Source organism: Sturnus vulgaris, chromosome 7, assembly GCF_052056855.1.
Source record: "Sturnus vulgaris isolate bStuVul1 chromosome 7, bStuVul1.hap1, whole genome shotgun sequence".
Classification (NCBI taxonomy): domain Eukaryota; kingdom Metazoa; phylum Chordata; class Aves; order Passeriformes; family Sturnidae; genus Sturnus; species Sturnus vulgaris.
This window is the reverse complement of record NC_142249.1, coordinates 17,625,543-17,643,393: the sequence shown is the minus strand read 5'-3', so window position 1 is coordinate 17,643,393 and position 17,851 is coordinate 17,625,543. Positions and strand designations below refer to the sequence as shown.

Sequence of the window (17,851 nt, the reverse complement as noted above, 5' to 3'; positions counted from 1 at the left end):
ATTATGTATTTCAGATTGGCTTTTTCAAAAGGAAATACAAACCAGTCCCTCAAGACGTGAACAGAAGAGACAGCTGGAGTTTTAAAAGTGGGAACAAAGATGACTAAGATGGCAAATAAACGCTGGATTTTAAAATGAAGACATTAAAATTCAGATTAATTCACAGGAGAAACATCAGCACCAAGAAACCTAGGCCTTGAGCTTACTTGCTCTTACATAACGTGCTTTATTTCCTTGAACTGTATGGAGGATACAGCTTACAGTACTGTTCTAATACGAAAATGGTAAAACAATTTGTTCTGAAGTCTCACAGGAATATTTGAAATGCCACATATATATATATAAATATATATATATATGGTTTCAAACAGACAGAAGAACACTAAAGATAAAGAGAAGAAGAATTATTTACCAAAAGGAAGTATTTTTATAAAATAATTTTTGGCCAATCCTGGAAAGTAAGATCTTAAAAACATTAGCATGTGTTATTCTATTATTTTAAATGTTTCAATAATATTTTGATCAGGCATTCAAGAAAAAATCCTCTCTCACCTTGGTCTGGCATTTTACCAAGGGTAAATTAGCTCAAACCCATAGGACTGTAAGTAGAATACACAGACATAGAAAAAGGCTCTCAGAAGCTCAGGGCTTCTGCAGGTAACCTCATAATCTTTGGCTTCACAGGCACAGCCACATCACTGAAGGTACTTGGACACCTAGGCAGGCCAAAGGTGAATTCAGAGCAGGGAATTGTGTGGGGTAGCCTGGAGATGCAGCTGTAGAAAGTTAAAGTATTGAAGATCATAATTTGTAGCCATCTATAACATGGTACTTGCAAGCATGATAGAATTACTTGTTTCATCCTTTCCTCAGACAGTGCTGCCATAAGGTTTTGGACTTATCCAATGAATTATTAATATGTGGGGTTTTTTTAAAGCAAGTATTTATTTTAATTTATTTGAAGATTTTTCTATAGTACTTATAATAGAATTTAGTGCTGGCATTCTTCCAGAACCTGAAAAAAAAGACAGGCTTCAGCAGACAAAACAGAGAGACCCTAAAGACTCCAACTGCCAACTGTAATGGGCCAAATTTTAGAATAAGTACTTTAGAAAGTACTTAATAAGGAAGTCACTTGGAGAGCCAGCTTGGGTTCTTGGGAAGGTGTCAGATAAATACCATCCAAATAGGACCCTCAGCAGCCACTCGGTGAAAGGCAAAGAACTGAAGAGAAACATGGATCAAACCACTGCTCTGCTACTCTAGGAACCTTCTGCAGCTAGCTAAGTTTGCACTGCCACCTAGCTTTGCTCAAACAGCACAAGCCACAAGGGAAAAAAACCTTCCTTTGCTCCCCAGAACAGCTGGAGAATGCCGAACTTCTTCAATCACTGAATTGGCTGCAGCAGAAGGACAGAGTATGGCCATGAGGCTGGGCCTTGGATGTCTTTCTGAGCTGCACCAAGAAAGGAATGTATCTACAAATGCTTCAAAGCTGCACCATCCTACGGGAATGAGCCTGAAACTCAAGCCCCAGTGAGTGCCTTCAGCAAGCAGTTCTGCTGCTGGAGTGCTTGGTGCCATAAAAGCCACGTTGCCCACAGATTCCAAAGGTAGTTGGGACCATTTTGTAACTTCCTTTCACTTCATTTGATGCCAAAGATGTGGATCACTCCAAAGTATGCTTTCCTGTAATATCTACAGTGCAAGAACAAATGAATGTGCATATATTTTTTTAAAAAGTCAAAGTATGTCAAGAGTAAAATACTTTCTTGCAAATCTATGTAAAAACTGTACCAAAAAATGCTTACCTTCCACATGGCTTTAGTGAATTTTTGCACTTTAACCAAAAAAACCTTTGAACAGAAATTAGTTTGACATTACAGCATACTGTGAAAAATATACCTCAAATACTGGAATAAGCATTCATGTTCTTTTGAGTACAAACAATGCAAGGAAGTGAAATCAAAGCATTTTATTTATCTTTGAAACAATTTACATAAGTCATACATGTGATAATGATGCCTTGGAAATTGTACACTTTCTATTCAGATTTGATTGTTAACATGTAAATGTTGGCTGTGTTTTCTTAGGATAAGAAGCAAAATTATGAAGATTTTGTAAACCAGGTGGACAAAAATTGTACAGTGTCCTGATGGTGGCAAGATTATAAAGTAGTACTCAGTTGCATTTTATTAAACAAAACCCCAAACAAGTTAAACATATAAATGCTGTTTGTTTTGCAAGTTCAATTCTTTTGTTAAATTTCATTTAATAAATAACAGTTAAATCTACTAAATGTTACTCGAATGGCTTTTTAGACAACTTAAAGAAGCTTAGTTTGAATTGCCTTAGAATGTAAAAATATTTGATGGGACAGAGTATCAACTTGAAGTGGAGACTGCTTCCTGTGACTTGGACAACAGGTAACAGCTTGGGTTAAGGAGCCAAATCCTCATCTGCAGTACTTAGTCCTGTGTATTTATCACAAATATTCATTTTTACAACTCTTTAAAATCACAGTTGATTTGGCAACACCATACAAGGGCTGGATTTCATATTACACTCGCCTGCTTCCTAAGAAAGCACCTAAAACAGCTCCTTGCCCTGACATAATGCAGCTTCCACACCACTGTTTGTGCACTGCCTGCAGGACTCCTGGAGGAGTGACAGGAAAACATTCGCTATCCCCGGTCCTGCACGCCAGGAAAAACAGTTGCTACTTTTTGCCTCAAAGGAAGCCAGTTCCCAGAAAAAATACAATCTTAATTTGCTGCCCTCTGAAATAATTGTCTTCAATATTAAGTAAATTACAAAAAAACCCCAAACACTCAAAAATTATGGCTATGCCCTACGAGAAAACTATAAAAATTTAAGTCCACTCTTAAGTTATTTATCACAACTTTAGTCTCAGCAACAACAAAAACTATGCTGAATAACATTTCAGTTCTAAGAGAGAAAATATTAATTTTATACAAAGAGCAGTTTAAAAAATACATTTTAACAAAGGAAAGCCGTATAGGACATCAGCATATTCTATTATTTGATTAGAAACATTTTGAGAGCAAATATATTAAGGCAACATTAAAAATTTTAACTAGAAATAGAAGTACTTGGTTAAAAAAATAAATGCATACATTTTTATTTTGCCACCAATCTTCATCTAGAGCTGGTGAGTAGAGGTATGGTTCTTCCCTGTGCTGAACTGAGTTACCTGACAACATGGATAGCAGCAGCAGACCTAGAAGTATCTAATCCTAAAAAAACCTAGACTAATGAAAAAAAAATTTATTCTATTCTGATGGACACTTCTCGAACCCCAAATTTGTAAGAGACCACTATAATCAATTTTCATTTTTTCTTGTTAAAGCCTAACATCTTCAATACAGTTAAATAGAACCTGATAAAAATATATCATTTAGTAAAAATTTAAACACAGAAATAGAACAAACATCCCAATTAAGTGTCTGCTACAACTGACATCAGTACCAACCCAGACCTTAGAAAGCTGTGCATAGGGCTGAGAACAGGATTCTTTATTACAGAATTTCCAGTGTGTCCCTTCTAGATGCAGTTGCACGTCACTTGGGAACTCTCCAAGTCATCAGTGTTCACTCCATAGAGATCAATAAGTTGAGGGTGCACCCTGTGAAGCAAGGAAGTCAAACTTTAAATCAAATGTCATCAATTCTTGCAATGGGAGTGCTGCTTTTCGAGGTTGGTGAGAACGAATGTTTATGAACTTTTATATGGAAATAAATCAGGGTGAATTACATTTTGACAATTCCTATAGGATCATCTTTAGAAGAATATATTATATATCCTACAACATGATCTGCCTTTTATTTTACATACCAGACTTACTCTGAGCTGTGTGCCTTCAACTAATCCTGTGTGCATTGCAGAAAAATGAGCCACTGCCCACTTAATTCCACAGAAAATCCTCCCATTTCCTGTGTATTTGTAGTCTCATTCTTAGATGCTAGAGACTATTCTTAGATATGGAGACTATTCTCAAGCAGCATTAAGTTTTCCACAGTTGAAGAACTACATGTTTTTCTTAACCTTACACGTGCTGCTTTCCAAGTAGGAATCCTTGTCCCAAAAGGACACTCATGGAGACACTGTATATATGTGTTCTCCAAGAAATGGAAGGGTAAAGTAATAGGAAAGAAGAAAGAAGTAGTAGTAAAGTAACAAGAAAGAAGAGAACTGGAGTGGAAGCTGATGAAGAACCAGGATGGAAAGGCCATGTCAGTCATAACAAACCTTTCCAAAGATGAGCACAAGGCAACCAGGGCAGGGGCCCAAACGATGGTGGCAGGGCCAGACCCTGCAGTGCACAGCAGCTCTACTGTAGGAGCATTTAGAACACCTAACTCTGGTACCATCTGTGCTCTACAGAGATGTAACACAGCCAAGATTGCAGCACTAATCTGTTATGGGTATTTGGTCCCTAAATTAGATATTTAACCTTACCGAACATGAACTTCTGATGCTTCCTTCATTAAGTCTCCATCTATATTCCAAGGGTAGTTTCCTTCTGCATTCAGACACACATTTTCCTTGGCATCAGGTCCACTTTTAAGCTTTGGTTGTACTTTTACTTCTCGAACTGTGTAGGTCTCAACAAAGGGAAAATTGAACTAAACCAAATACAAATAGACAGCAAATGAAGATAAAAGATACAGGTGGTAGCTCAGAACAAAATGGGTTACTTGAAATTAAAAAGCTGGGGGTTTTTTTGTCCTAAGTGGGAACATTTAACTTAAGCTTTGACCACATGAGCCATTATATATTCCAGCTAGCATTTAGAGATTAGTCTGGTGTTTTTATCCTAAATATGCCTCAGGAAAAAATAGTATTGTTCCATTTGTATTCCCATATTGGACTTGATCAACCTGTAGGTAAGGGGGTTTATTTCGTGTATACCAAATACTTTCAGAATATGTGAAAGTCCTAGCAGATTGTTTCCTGTGCTCTGTTCATCATTATCAGTAACCTTGTCCTAAACCAGGCTTGTTAGGATTCTAGTAAATGGTTGTCTTAAGCTTAAAGGAGGGCCCACATCTCCTTGTCTGATTTGTAACTACAAAGGCAGAGAGAAAAGCATGGCCTTCCTCCAAAAGCCTAACTGGAAAGTTTAAGTTACTTCCTCAGTTCAGCCATTAGTGCTGTCGCCTATCTCTCCCCCAAACTCCCTGGCTGCAGATGAATTCAAACCCAAACCTTCCTGTTAAAATGATTTCACATAATCCCAGAACATTTGAATGAGTACAGTGTGCTTGGGCCATGCAGTGGGACTTTAGACAGCAATAAGATTTGTGTTTGAATGCTTCATTTTTCTATTCCAAGACAGAATTATGACTACAATTTTGAAATACAGTTCTGCAAACATTGTAACTAGATGGGATGCATACCTGCTAAAAATCAATGCTCACAACCCACTGCTACCAGCACAGCAGTGACCTGCTGAAATTACCAACTTTACCAATTTCTGACAGAGTTGTGTGATGCCCCTGCAGTTCTGCATTCTTCATCTCTGTACTACACAAAATTCAGACACAGCATGCATTTCCTCATTGTGGTGAAAGGGCTTTACACCCGTAAAACTATGGTACAACACAAACACAATTTAAACCACAACAGATGGACTGAAATAGGCTAATCTGTATTAGTCTAGTGATTTAAAAAAAGAAAAAAAATCAGATAAAAAGGGGCTAATGTATTCTGACAGGAAGCTAAGTCTCCTTATGAGGATGCTAACATTAACTCTTGCAGCTTGTCTACTTTCACGATTAACTGTTCTTTTTGTAATCACCAGAAAGAAATTAATGGTACCTGATTTTTTACACTGGTGTATCTTTTCAGATGCTTTATAAACTCTGCTCGAGAAGTATTTTGTACAACAATAAGAGCCATGCTTCCATTATTCAACCTGAAAAGCAGACCAAAAGGATAATTCAATTATTTGGAAGTATAGCAGGCTCTTCCATAGCCTAGATTAGAAATAAAATCTTTTAAAAGCCGACAAGAGTAAATTAATAATATAGTCTCAATGGTTTTTCAAATATTTTTGCTGACCCCAGCCCCATAGATCAACATAAGTTACACACCGAAGTTATTCAGCATCGATATAATTATAATATACATTGTAATAATAACTCATAGTTCTTTATCAATAGCCATAATTTCTTGAACACAATACATACAATCTAGAAAAGCTTGCTTTTTACTTAACAGATGGTTTTTAAACATCGGGGATCACAAATTTCTCTTTTTACTTTTCTCTCCAGCAACATGTAACAGTTACCATAAGTGCTGAGGCAGAGCTGTACCCAGAAAACGGTGCCATGGTGCATGGAAGCCCCCCCAGCACAGACCCAGGGCAGATGGGTTCCTCATCCCCTCCACCAACACCCATGCTGCTCTAACAAAGGCTGCTGTCTCCAACACACACTCTCTTAGCAGTTCTTAGTACGGTTCTATTTTTATACATTTCACAAAACAAAAGTTAAGGACTAAGAATTTTATACAAGATACAACAGTCATGTACTAGAGAGTAAACAAGAGCCCTCACAGTGCAGATACTCAGTGGCTCTCAGTATCCAGTCATCATGAGAACTGGGGTCAGACAGTGAGCCAATGCCAGTTCCCCCATTCCCCACTGGAATGTACCTGGACACAGAAGCTAACAACTGGAATATCCCTGCAACCATGCCTAAAGCTCCATTTGAGTTATAGAGGCAGATCAGTGTTCAACAAGAGTATCTGATGAACATGGAAATCCCTGCTGAGACTCCCTTCTAGAGAGATGGTGTGTGTCCTACCTTCTGCACATACAGGCACACATTTATTTATTTATTTATTTATTCAGCATTTATATTTGGAAAATATCTTGAGTGTTTAAAAAAATTACTTCCAGCCTACCAGCAGTGAAAGTGATAGTTCAGAATAGCTACTGAACAGCTGCATCAGGAATGTTCTCTGGTAACAGCACTATCTGGGAGGGTAATTGTTACATAAACATTAAGCCAGTCACCTGGCACAGCAGTACTTTGCTGATTCAGGAAAGAGTGATGATGACATTTAAAAAGTCGCCTCCTTATCATATTTGTTTCAACAAAAGGGCACAGCAGACTACTGGGCATTCAGCATGAGGGCCTTTCATCTTTAGAAATGACTAAGAATTTCATTAATTCTCCAGGAAGCCCCATCTGCAGTGAAGCACAACACCTATGCTGTGAAAAACACATCCCACAGGGTTCACATAGCACAGAGTGTTAAATGTATCTGAACATGGCTCTGCAAATTTAGACCAGTGTAACTGCTGTTACAGGCAGCAGCCAAAGCTTGCATCTCACTCCAAATGTCTTCACAGGGCAGAAACCCCTTGGAGACAAAGAAGAGAGAGAAGAAACCCAGATGAGTTCCTTCCATAGTGGGTCTCAAGTCTCTAACAATCAGTGCCATGTTTTTGTTTCCCATATTGAAAAGACTTACAGTCAATATAGTGTTCACTATGACAAAGGAAGCTCCTGTTTGAGTCTACCCTCCTACTCTACTAGCTGACCACACTTTAAGATTACTTTTAAAAATAGATGAAAGAACAAAGGGTATTCTTCCACATAAAAAAATAGGGAGATCACTGACCAGCTACACTGGGAGAAAAACTGGCTCATTCAAACCTGCAATAATTGCATGGAGTCGTCACAAAATTCCCTGAGAAATGGGGAAGAACAGATAGAAAGAGAAAGTAAAGCTAAAATTCTCACCAGAATTTTCCAACTGACTGGAATATAAAAACACTAAATACAGAACAAAGCTCCTAAGACAGGACATCATCAGAGCACTATCTTGAGGACTGTGAGATGAGCAAAACCCTGGTAGCAAAGAAACTTCCCATAAAGCGTTTAATCATAAATAATTTGGTTCTACATCGTTTCCAAGAAGTCAAATTCTACTAGATAAGCCAGTAAATTTGAAGAAAAACACCTCATCAATTCTTCTCAAATTTCACCTAGTGACAATCTAATGAAACAAAAGAGGCTCATTCCATAAACTTCCCTGAGTGCTGGGGTTTTGTGGTACACCTTCATGCACACACGAGTCTCTGCATTCTTTTTGAGGGAGTATTTTGTACTTTGCATACAACTACAAGGTTTGTGTTTACTATTCTGCTCATTTGCCAACTGGACACAACGGGTACAAATATTTATCACCTAAGACCTGCTTCGGTCACCACAAACCAGGCTCTCAACAAGGATCTAAAGGCAAAATGAGGCAACATCAACAACCAGGTTACATACTCCTTTGTTTCCCCAAACTCTGCAAGTAGAAGCTTCATTTCTCAAGTTCTGAGGGAAACCAAACAAAAAATAATAAGAAAAAGACAGGTGTGAACTTTAGTCGGTAATAGCATGAGAAAGATTCATATTTCATTTTTTGTAGCTGTAGAGCAGAAGACAAGGGCCACTTTTATATTTGAAAAAATAAAATTAAATCTAAGGGTGAAGTTTCCCCATAAAGCCAAATCCTATGACAGATGACTGCTCGATGACTACTACTTAAGTCAGACTTGCCAACTAATTTAATCACAGCAATTATCCACTCATAATTCTAGTTAGACTGCTTGACCTTATTTGCCTGATCCAAAAACTGATTACAATTCCTGGGATTATCGAGTCTGCTGCAGTCTCTGCTCCCTCCCCCAGTCCAGAGGGACTAGACTACCTAAACATAGGCTCATATTCTCGGAAAAGCCAAGGTCTTAAGGTAAGATGTCAGAATTTATAGACATGACTAATTCTCTAAACCCGTACTGACCTCGTATTAGGTGCCAAGCCTCTTGGTGCCATTGAACACAGACAAGGGATTGCCATAATGCTCACATTCAGGAAGTGACCCTGAATTTTCTGCCATTGATCCTTGCTACCTAAATATAACAGAGTAATTCTGTATTACTCCAGTTAATCAGCCATGGTTCACTTTTTAAAAAATCCTAAAACCAGAAACTTACCTATCTTCATTCTCTCTTTGTTCTTTCTAAAAGGGTGGAAACATATAGGTAAAAAAATTTAAATCATTTTTGCACATTTAAGCAACACATACTTTATAAAAAATGTAACATATTAGTGGAACTGAACAAATCAATAACACTGACTGGAAGACTGCCTTGTAACAAAATCCTGTATAATAATTTACAGGAAACACTTTACAATATGTACAAGTTTGCAGCCATCAAAATAAATATTTTTAAGATTATATCACCTGTTGATTAAATTTGAACAAAGTAAAGAATATATTCAATTTTATCCTTGAAAGACGTATTTTTGTTGCTTTGGAATGTCTTGAGTCAGTTTTACTTACCTGTCGTCATGAGATTCTTCCTGCTGAATTTGTAGAGGGAGAAATGATAATTCACATTCCTCTGGCCTAGAAAAGTATTGACATTTACTATGATGCAAACCAATATTCTGACTGTTAGACAGACTTTCATCGAAGTTAAGATGGTTTTAAGGAGATTCTGAATATAAAGAATGTATCTCCTCTTTAACTTGTAAAAGGGATATACATCACATCTGAGTTAAATCTGTCTGCAATAAAGATAAATTACTGCTCTCTCTCTATCAGATTTACTATTCCACTTTCCTCAAGAAAACAAGAAATACTAGGAAAAAAAATAACACATCTCTTGGCATACTTGAGATCTGCCAGCGTTTTGATGAAAGCAAAATCCTTCCTCTGACTGGAGGGCATCCATCGGTGCTTCTCGGCCAGAGCCAAAGTCCTCGCCCCAAAGCCGAGCATGGCCGAGAAGCCGAAGCGCAGCAGCTTGCCCGGGGCGCTGAACGTGCACACATCTACGGCCTGGGTGTGTCCTGACATTTCACACAGGCAACAGGAAAACAAACCGGCATCTGGGTTATTCCATATGACACACAACTCACCATTGCTTTTTCACCTGCTTTAGCTGGGGGAAAAAGTCCCTCCAGACTCCTCTCTCTCTCTCTCTCTAGGTTTTACTAATCAGAACCATAATCAATCTAGATGAAATTAAGACTCTATCAAAGTAGTCATTTCAGATGCTTGACAATGTTAAAGTTATGGTAAAACATTCAGCTACTTCATAAGGCTGCTAAGGGTCTGACTCGTAATTCTTTGTACATTTTCAACAACTAGAATCAAGGAAAATGTAATATCACTAATATTTGCATAAATCTCTGCAACCATTTCATCAAATATATGTAATGACTGCACATTGTACTGGAGGATATATGGGAACTCTTAAATAAAGGTTTTAAATGTATTCATGTTTACAGTTATGAAATAAACATATGATTCTGTTCATGATAGGATATATACACCTTTTCTTTAGTAGACCCTGAGCATCTTCCATTGGATTTACTGTCTCTGATTTTTAAAGAAAGGTTTAGATTTTGCCAGTAAAGGGTTTTGTATTATGACTTAAGAAATAGAGCAAAGCCTTCCAATATAGGTTACAGTGACACAGCAAAATGCTATGCCTTTACTGAGCAACTGGTCATGACAAACTTCTACATGCTGCTGTATTATTTATAATCTGGCAATGAATGTAAAAATATTTACCCATTACAATGTGCAATGTTGCTGTCACTGCATGTTTAATACCATAGAGTGTATGGGCCAAAATATTTGTAGTACCTGTAAAAGTGAACAAAACCTGCTCTAAGAACATGAGAGAGACAGAATAACAAGAACAAATATATTCAGCATTTTTAATCACAACATTTTCAAAAAAAAAGTTTCCCCATAAATTGACATAAACTGACTTGTTAACAGCAGAAATGCTGAATAGTATTAAATTACAACCTTTAGAACTTCCAGAGGTCTATAAAATCTCTGCAAATTTATTCATAAGTGCCATAAGAAACAAAGCGGGGGGAGAAACAAGCTCTTCAAAATATTGCCTGTTTGGGTTTTTTTAAAACCATCTCCTTAATAATCACCTCTTATATACCCAATTGCTGTACTAAGGAACTAGAAGGTAGATTATCTAATAAGATGTATTTGGGGAATACTTTTAGGTTGGTAAAATAATACCCAGCGTAAAACTGTAAATTTTCCAAGCCAAATTATATTTAATCTAGTCAAAGATAGCTGCTGTGCTTCTTATTTTAGATTCTTAGAAGAACTAGTGAATAAAATTAATTACTACACATCAGCTTCATAAATAAGAACTCAATGAAAAACAGGGAAGGCAGATTGTGGCATCTGACAAACAGATGAGTTGCATTCAGTGCACCAAAACTGATCCATCTCACTTCTATTTGCCACTGCCTGGACACTGCAGCCAGTCCTTCTAACAACCACCAGAGAGAAGAGCAGAGCACGTTTTGAAACAAGAGAGTGAATAAATCAGGCTGCAAATAGAAGAAAAAGTCAAAACCCAGCTACATCAGCACAGAGTGGAACGAGTGAGTGAAAAATCAGCTGTCAGTTTGTAAAAGAAAGAAGCAGAGTCTGAAGCCCATGACTGGTGGTGATTGCTATGTCAAGGCACTTTACCTGGCTGAGAAAATTGAGATATATATGCAAATTTTGCCCTTCTGCTTTAATGCCTAGGACATAAAATACCGTGCATCAGCTGACTTTTGAATATAAATTTATTTTTTAAAACATGAAGGACCAATTGTGTCTTTCCTAAATGGGTATAGGTTTAGAAAAAATTTAAATTTTTTTTTTTTTCATTTCTGGCATTACTTAGCCACACAGCAGAGCAAAAGAATTCTCCTCTGGAAAAATAATTGCCTCTCACCAAACAGGCAGAATATTGACTTCTTCATATCACTGATTAAGGGACGAATAATTCAGTAACAGTTCAATTAAAATAATAAAAATTACAAAAGAACAGTTTAGAACCTTATAATCCCATATAAAAATTAGCTCACATAGATTTTCAAACTATTTTCCTGTTTGAATTATTTAATGAGCTACAGCAGCAATAGACAATTCTAAATGTTAAAGTTGCCCTAAGTTTTATGGAGAATTACTTGTCTTTCTAAAGTAGGGGAAAGCAGAGAAGAAAGGGAAAGACTATCACATGTCAAACAACAGGCACTCAATATTTAAATAAGCACTTTTAAAGCCTCATGTACCACATTGAAAAACTTTGTTTATCCCTAAATAAAATTACCATTTTGATGTCATGCAGACTGCAGAAAAAAATACTGAATTTGCAAAGATCGATGTACATAATAACAAAGCTCTAAAGGCATCATGCTATTCTTATTCAGGAATATATCTTTGACTTTTTAAAATAATTTCTCTAAATGAAAAATTGGAGTATAACTGGGAATCTCACAGATCACCTGTTAAGTCCTTAGAGCACCTTAGCCTCTGAATGTAATTCAGAACTTCATGGAGAGCTGCCATAACATCAGAGAGAGCAGCTCTGAGTTCCTGCTATATGAAGGAAGTGAGGAGCATCTTTTAAGGTGTAGCTTGAAAAACTACAAAACGCCCTACATTTGACCTAAAAAGCAATTCTTCACAGACAAGTACATGCCCAACACTATTTCATGTTTGAATGACTTCAGGGATTTAACTTCCAACTACTTCTACTTTGCCAGTGAAGGTAGCTAAAGATATAACTCAAAAATACTCAAGTATTTCCTTCAATCAGAATTATACAGCTCTTATCAACTGTTATGAGTATGTCTCCAAAACAAAGGAAATCACACATACAAGCAGCAGATTGTTACAAGTCAGGCAAATCATGCTTACTTTCTGTATGTCAAATAGGGCAGCTGCTATTCTAAAAAAAAATAATATTTTCACTTCTCACTGAAGATCAAGTTAATTAAAGAGCACAAGGTAGAACACAGTTTGGAAGTCAAGCTTGGTGTAAGTTTAAGCTGCAATCCTGATTTAAGAGTAATTTATCAATGCAGATGGCAGCAAGATACCAAACAACCACAGCTGAAGTCGGTACCAATCTTCAAACTGAATTTAATGAGACTTAAATCTCATTCCTACTAAACAGGATAGGCACAAGTAATTGCATCCTTCTCTTAAATCTTTGGAGCTCATTAACATTTGCAGAAGTAAACAAGGCAAAATCCCACCTTCAGGACTCAGAGGAAGATAAAACAAGCTCTGTGTTCAAAAACAAAAGCACCACATCCACCCTTCCACAAGTTGAAGAACTAGACCAAGCACCATCATATTCTCTTAAAATTCCACTTAGTACATCCCTACCAGCATTTTTGATCCCAATAATGACTGAAAAATGTGCCTCATTAACTAAGTCCTATACAAGCAGGATGCCAGACAAAATAACCCTAACCAAAACAAACAAGCAAACCCAAAACATGCAGCCTTTAAAGAAAGCAGAAACTATAAAAGTTATACAAAAATTATATAAACCTTTGTGATTCAAATGGTGATTCAATAATGGTTTCAATGTCATTATTCATACTCCCAAGTAATCTCTTTTCCCCTATGCAAGCTCAGGATATTATTTACCAATAACAACTGTTCCCCTGAACACTATCATATTACTTCAGAGACCAAAAACCTTTGAAACTCATGACTTGCACTGCTCACACATTAGTAAGTCACATTTTTACTTCTCATTTCAGCTACTCAGTTTAATGTGAAAAGGTTTCTTCCATACAATTCCAGCATCTCTCTCATCAGCATTTTTTTTTACAGAAACAAAGAAGATTTTATTACTCCAACAATGTAATTCTGTTCAAAATACCAACCAATTTTCCTGATATTACAAACAACTTCCTACCACCTCCTTTCCAGCAAAAGTGCAAAAGCATCTCAGTAAGAACAGAGTATCTGCAGGTCATGTAAAGCATGACTGATGAAGGTACCAAACAGAAATTGTAGAGAAAAAAATTGTCCTTGGAAGTGCAAGCACTTCTGCAGTACAATTAACTTAATTAACCAGACGACATGAATATTCATAAGGCTGTTAATGTCTCCCCCATCCAAACAGATAAATGTGATGTAATGACTTCCTAGTCAAGCATAGCTAAAATTCTGATGAAAACTGCACCAACATTTTGGTTCTTTGCCTGAAATATCATAGAAATTAACAGTCCTTCAGTAATATTTTATTTTCTGAATTAACTGGGAATCGTGAATTTATTTAAATGAACCACTTCGGACCAAAAGGTTCATAGGTATCAGTTATAGATTGTCTCTTGTTCTGTAACAACTGGGTAGCTTTCCTAATGTCCTTCCACAGTTCCCCCTCCCCTTTCCCTGTTCCCCCCTCCGTACAGTTCCTTAGCAGTAGTTCCCATAGCAACAAACACTCTTGCTAATGGCCAGCAGTACAACTGCAGGCTTCCCCACATCTCATCCATTTGATTTGGACCACAATAAGGCAGCTCAGTAGAGTATTTCAGTAAAAACATACTCCCCTCTGGACCTCTCTCTTCAGGAGGTAAATTGTTTCAAGAGCATCTCCCTCCCATCAAGATGACTAAAAGTTCAAAATGCTGTCTAAGTATTTACTATGGAGGCTAAAACCAGATTTTAAACCACCCACATAATACTATCCTGTAATTCAGCTGCTGTTTCTACTAAGCTGGAAAATCCTAATAGTTTTGTACAATGGATTTCTGGTGGGGAAAAAAAAGTTAACTGACCAGAGTTGCATGCTGATGAGAACAGGTATCATATTTACCTGTTTCCTAACTGATTACCCCACGGAATATCAGGAAGATGGAAATCAAACAAACAACAGATTATTTTAAGGAATCTATTAGGAGTTTCTCACGATATCATTTTATAAACTGTTCTGATTGTCTTTTACAAAATCTATGCCATTCTGTGTAAGAAACAGTACGGAATTATTTTGGGTGTACAGTCCTATCTGATCATGACATATTTCCCTTACACTGAGGAGAGTAGGCACTGATGATGAGGCTCAGTGACCTACACACAACATGGAGTCAGGTGCTGGAGAGATTCTGTCTCAGCACCATCGAGATATCCAGAGTAACTGTGCTGGTAAATGGTGGTCCAATTCCTGTACTCAAATTCATTACCTTCATGTCTTTGAGACTGATGGCTCTTTTACCAAGGGTTTTTTAACTTGAGAAAAAGCTAATGTAATCTCTCTCCTTTACAAGCAACTAATGTTCCTTTTATATGTGCAAACCAAATCAAAGCATTTAAAAACCTGCTTGCTCAAAGTGACACGCTCCTTTTTTTTGTAGAAAACTATAAACAGTGATTTGCTGTTTTACTGGCTGTAGGAAATTTTTCCTTACTGGTTAAAAATGTCTGAGAAACTATGTCAAGTAGTCTTAGCAAACATTCACACCAGAGAGTAGTGTTCATGCAAAAATGCCTCTCTTGTTTTCAAGAGAAGTGATTCATATACTAGTCCAGAATCAACCCTGACTGTACTGATTTGTGCTGGTTTTGGCTGGGGTAGTTAACTTCCTTCACAATGGCTAATATGGGGCTATGTTCTGGATTTGCTCTGAACACAGGGTTGATAACATAGAGATGTTTTTGTTACTGCTGAGCAGAGCTTACGCAGAGCCTAGGCCACCTCTTCCTTTTGTACTGCCATGCTGGTGAGGCAACTGGGGCTGCATGGGAGGGTGGAAGGAGACAACCAGGACAGGTGAGCCCAACTGACCAAAGGGATATTCCAGACCATATGACACCATGCTCAGTATATAAAATGGGGGAAGGGTGGGACATTTGGAGTGATGGCATTTGTCTTCCCAAGCCACAGTTACATGTGATGGGGGGCCTGCTCTCCTGGAGATGGCTGAACACGTGTCTGCCCATGGGAAGCAGGGAATTAATTCCTTGTTTTGCATTGCTGGTGCACACAGCATTTGCTTTTTTTATGAAATTGTCCTAATCTCAACTCAAGAGTTTTCCAGCATTTACCCTGTTGATTGTCTCCCCAATTCCACTGGTGGGCAGTGAGTGAACAGCTGCATGGGGCTGAGCTCCTGGCTGGGGTTAAACACAACAGCTCTCACTAAAGCCTTCCTGCTGGGCAAAGCTACACTCCAAGGAGGGCCAATACAAAAACTCAGGAGAAGGGACACACAAACCCCCCAACACAAACAAAAAAACACACCACAAGATACAAGTTAAAAAAAGAACAAGATGACTTTTTAAGAAAGACAGATTTTCACGCCTGTAAAACTGAAGTAGAGAGAAAGTAGGTTTTTTGAGCAATTTTTTTTTCAATATAACGCATACAATTTATTTCTGGAACACGATTTTAAAATGGACCCTAAGCATGAATCCAAATGAGAATTCTGCCACAAAAATTGGAGATGCAAGAAATGAAAATCTAGAAAACAAAGTTTCCATTTGGTGTAATTCCTGTTACAAAATAAGGATGAAACTTGATCTTGTATGGATCAGCTGAAAATTATTTTAGTTTTATTCTTTCTCAGCTTCCTCCTTCAGGCAAAGAGCTCATCTGTGCCATTACTATAAATTATCATTACAATTTAAAAGCAAGTCATTTGTAATCAATATAAATCGTTAATTTAGAACATTTATTCAATAGCTCCCTTAGATAACTGAAGCTTTAGCATCAAAAACTGCCTTTAGTAGCCAAAACTGTAAAACATGCCAGAGGGACTTAAAACAGATGACTAACAAATGTAACAGTACCTTTCCTTCTCACCTGCTGGTATTACTCCAAGAGGAATGGGGGCTCTGACAGGCTTGGACACATAGTCTGTGTCTTTCCCAGCATCTATCTGGGCTCTGAGTAGTAGCCCATGAGCAACTTCACTGACAGATCCATCTCCACCAACACAAACCACCCTATTACAAAACAAAAATGCCAAACAGTTCAAAACAAACTTTCATAGCTGAGCAAACAAGTGGAAGGTAGCTACCCCACGCCACATACATAATGATATTTCAAAAAGCTAAAAAACATTCTTTAACAACAAGCTTGGGCTTCACTGCCAAATCAGTAAATGTTACCTGAAGGCTCCTTAAGCATTCTTATTTCTGCTTTCTGTCTGAGTAGGAGTAAATACACTTAAAAACTTACAAAGTTTTTCTTACCTTAGCACACATCATACACATAAACTGATCAGATAGAAGAACCAAACACATTTAAGTGCCTCAGTGGAAAAGCTCTTTACATCTTCAGTGCTGACCCATACAAACATCTCAATGCCTTTTAATTGCCCTTATAATAACAACTCACCAAAGATTACAATAAAATAAAAAAACACTTGAAAACAGCTATTTTCACACACTATGCAGGCAGTTGAGGGATTTAGCAAAGTATAAAATCCTAGTGCCAGCAATCCTTTGCACAAAGGTACTTAATCACTGCTTCTGGAGCACATAATTAAACTCCCACCTGCTGTGGCTATAGAGAGGAATGCATTTGTCTGTAAAAGCTCTGTTACAGCAAACCTTTTTCTTTCCTTGTTTTTGTTTATTTAAGTACATATTACAGTGATTCTCCAAATTAGTAAACATATTTTAATGGTAAGAATAGTAATAATACATTCCAAGCATTTATGACAGAAGCATCGTAGTTACTTGGGGAGGAATTTACCTAAATTATATTCTTTTCATAAATCTGTATGAATGAAGTTGTGAAACTATGTCCAATCATTCAACCAGGTAAAACTGGTCAGATCTTTATATGAAAAAACTCATTATGTTATTAATGTTATCAAATATTTAAATTCAATTACCTCATCTCCTTTAACATTTTTCTTCAGTTCCTACTATTATTTCCAAGCTGATTTTTAATCTGTAATTTTTAGGCATGTTTCCTCTATCTAGTTAAACACTGCCACATTAAATAAAAAAATACAATACATAGTTTGAAGAATAG

At 37.2% G+C, this 17,851-nt stretch overlaps 2 protein-coding genes across 2 annotated transcripts in view; one reads left to right on the top strand and one right to left on the bottom strand.

Moving 5' to 3' along the window:
* Window positions 1–3,552, top strand: part of ITGA4 (integrin subunit alpha 4) — a 36,727-nt gene extending 33,175 nt beyond the window's left edge. The window contains exon 28 of the mRNA XM_014880326.2: window positions 15–3,552. Within this exon, the coding sequence (XP_014735812.2) occupies window positions 15–107 (93 nt within the window). The 3' untranslated portion in view covers window positions 108–3,552. The remainder of the gene's footprint in view (window positions 1–14) is intronic.
* CERKL (CERK like autophagy regulator) overlaps window positions 1,961–17,851 on the bottom strand; it is a 49,679-nt gene continuing 33,788 nt past the window's right edge. Inside the window, exons 5-13 of the mRNA XM_014880252.2 lie at window positions 16,670–16,812; window positions 10,609–10,683; window positions 9,704–9,881; window positions 9,370–9,435; window positions 9,020–9,045; window positions 8,827–8,935; window positions 5,842–5,938; window positions 4,480–4,646; window positions 1,961–3,646 (exon numbers count right to left, since the gene is read on the bottom strand). Coding sequence (XP_014735738.2) covers window positions 3,565–3,646; window positions 4,480–4,646; window positions 5,842–5,938; window positions 8,827–8,935; window positions 9,020–9,045; window positions 9,370–9,435; window positions 9,704–9,881; window positions 10,609–10,683; window positions 16,670–16,812 — 943 coding nt within the window. The 3' untranslated portion in view covers window positions 1,961–3,564. The remainder of the gene's footprint in view (window positions 3,647–4,479; window positions 4,647–5,841; window positions 5,939–8,826; window positions 8,936–9,019; window positions 9,046–9,369; window positions 9,436–9,703; window positions 9,882–10,608; window positions 10,684–16,669; window positions 16,813–17,851) is intronic.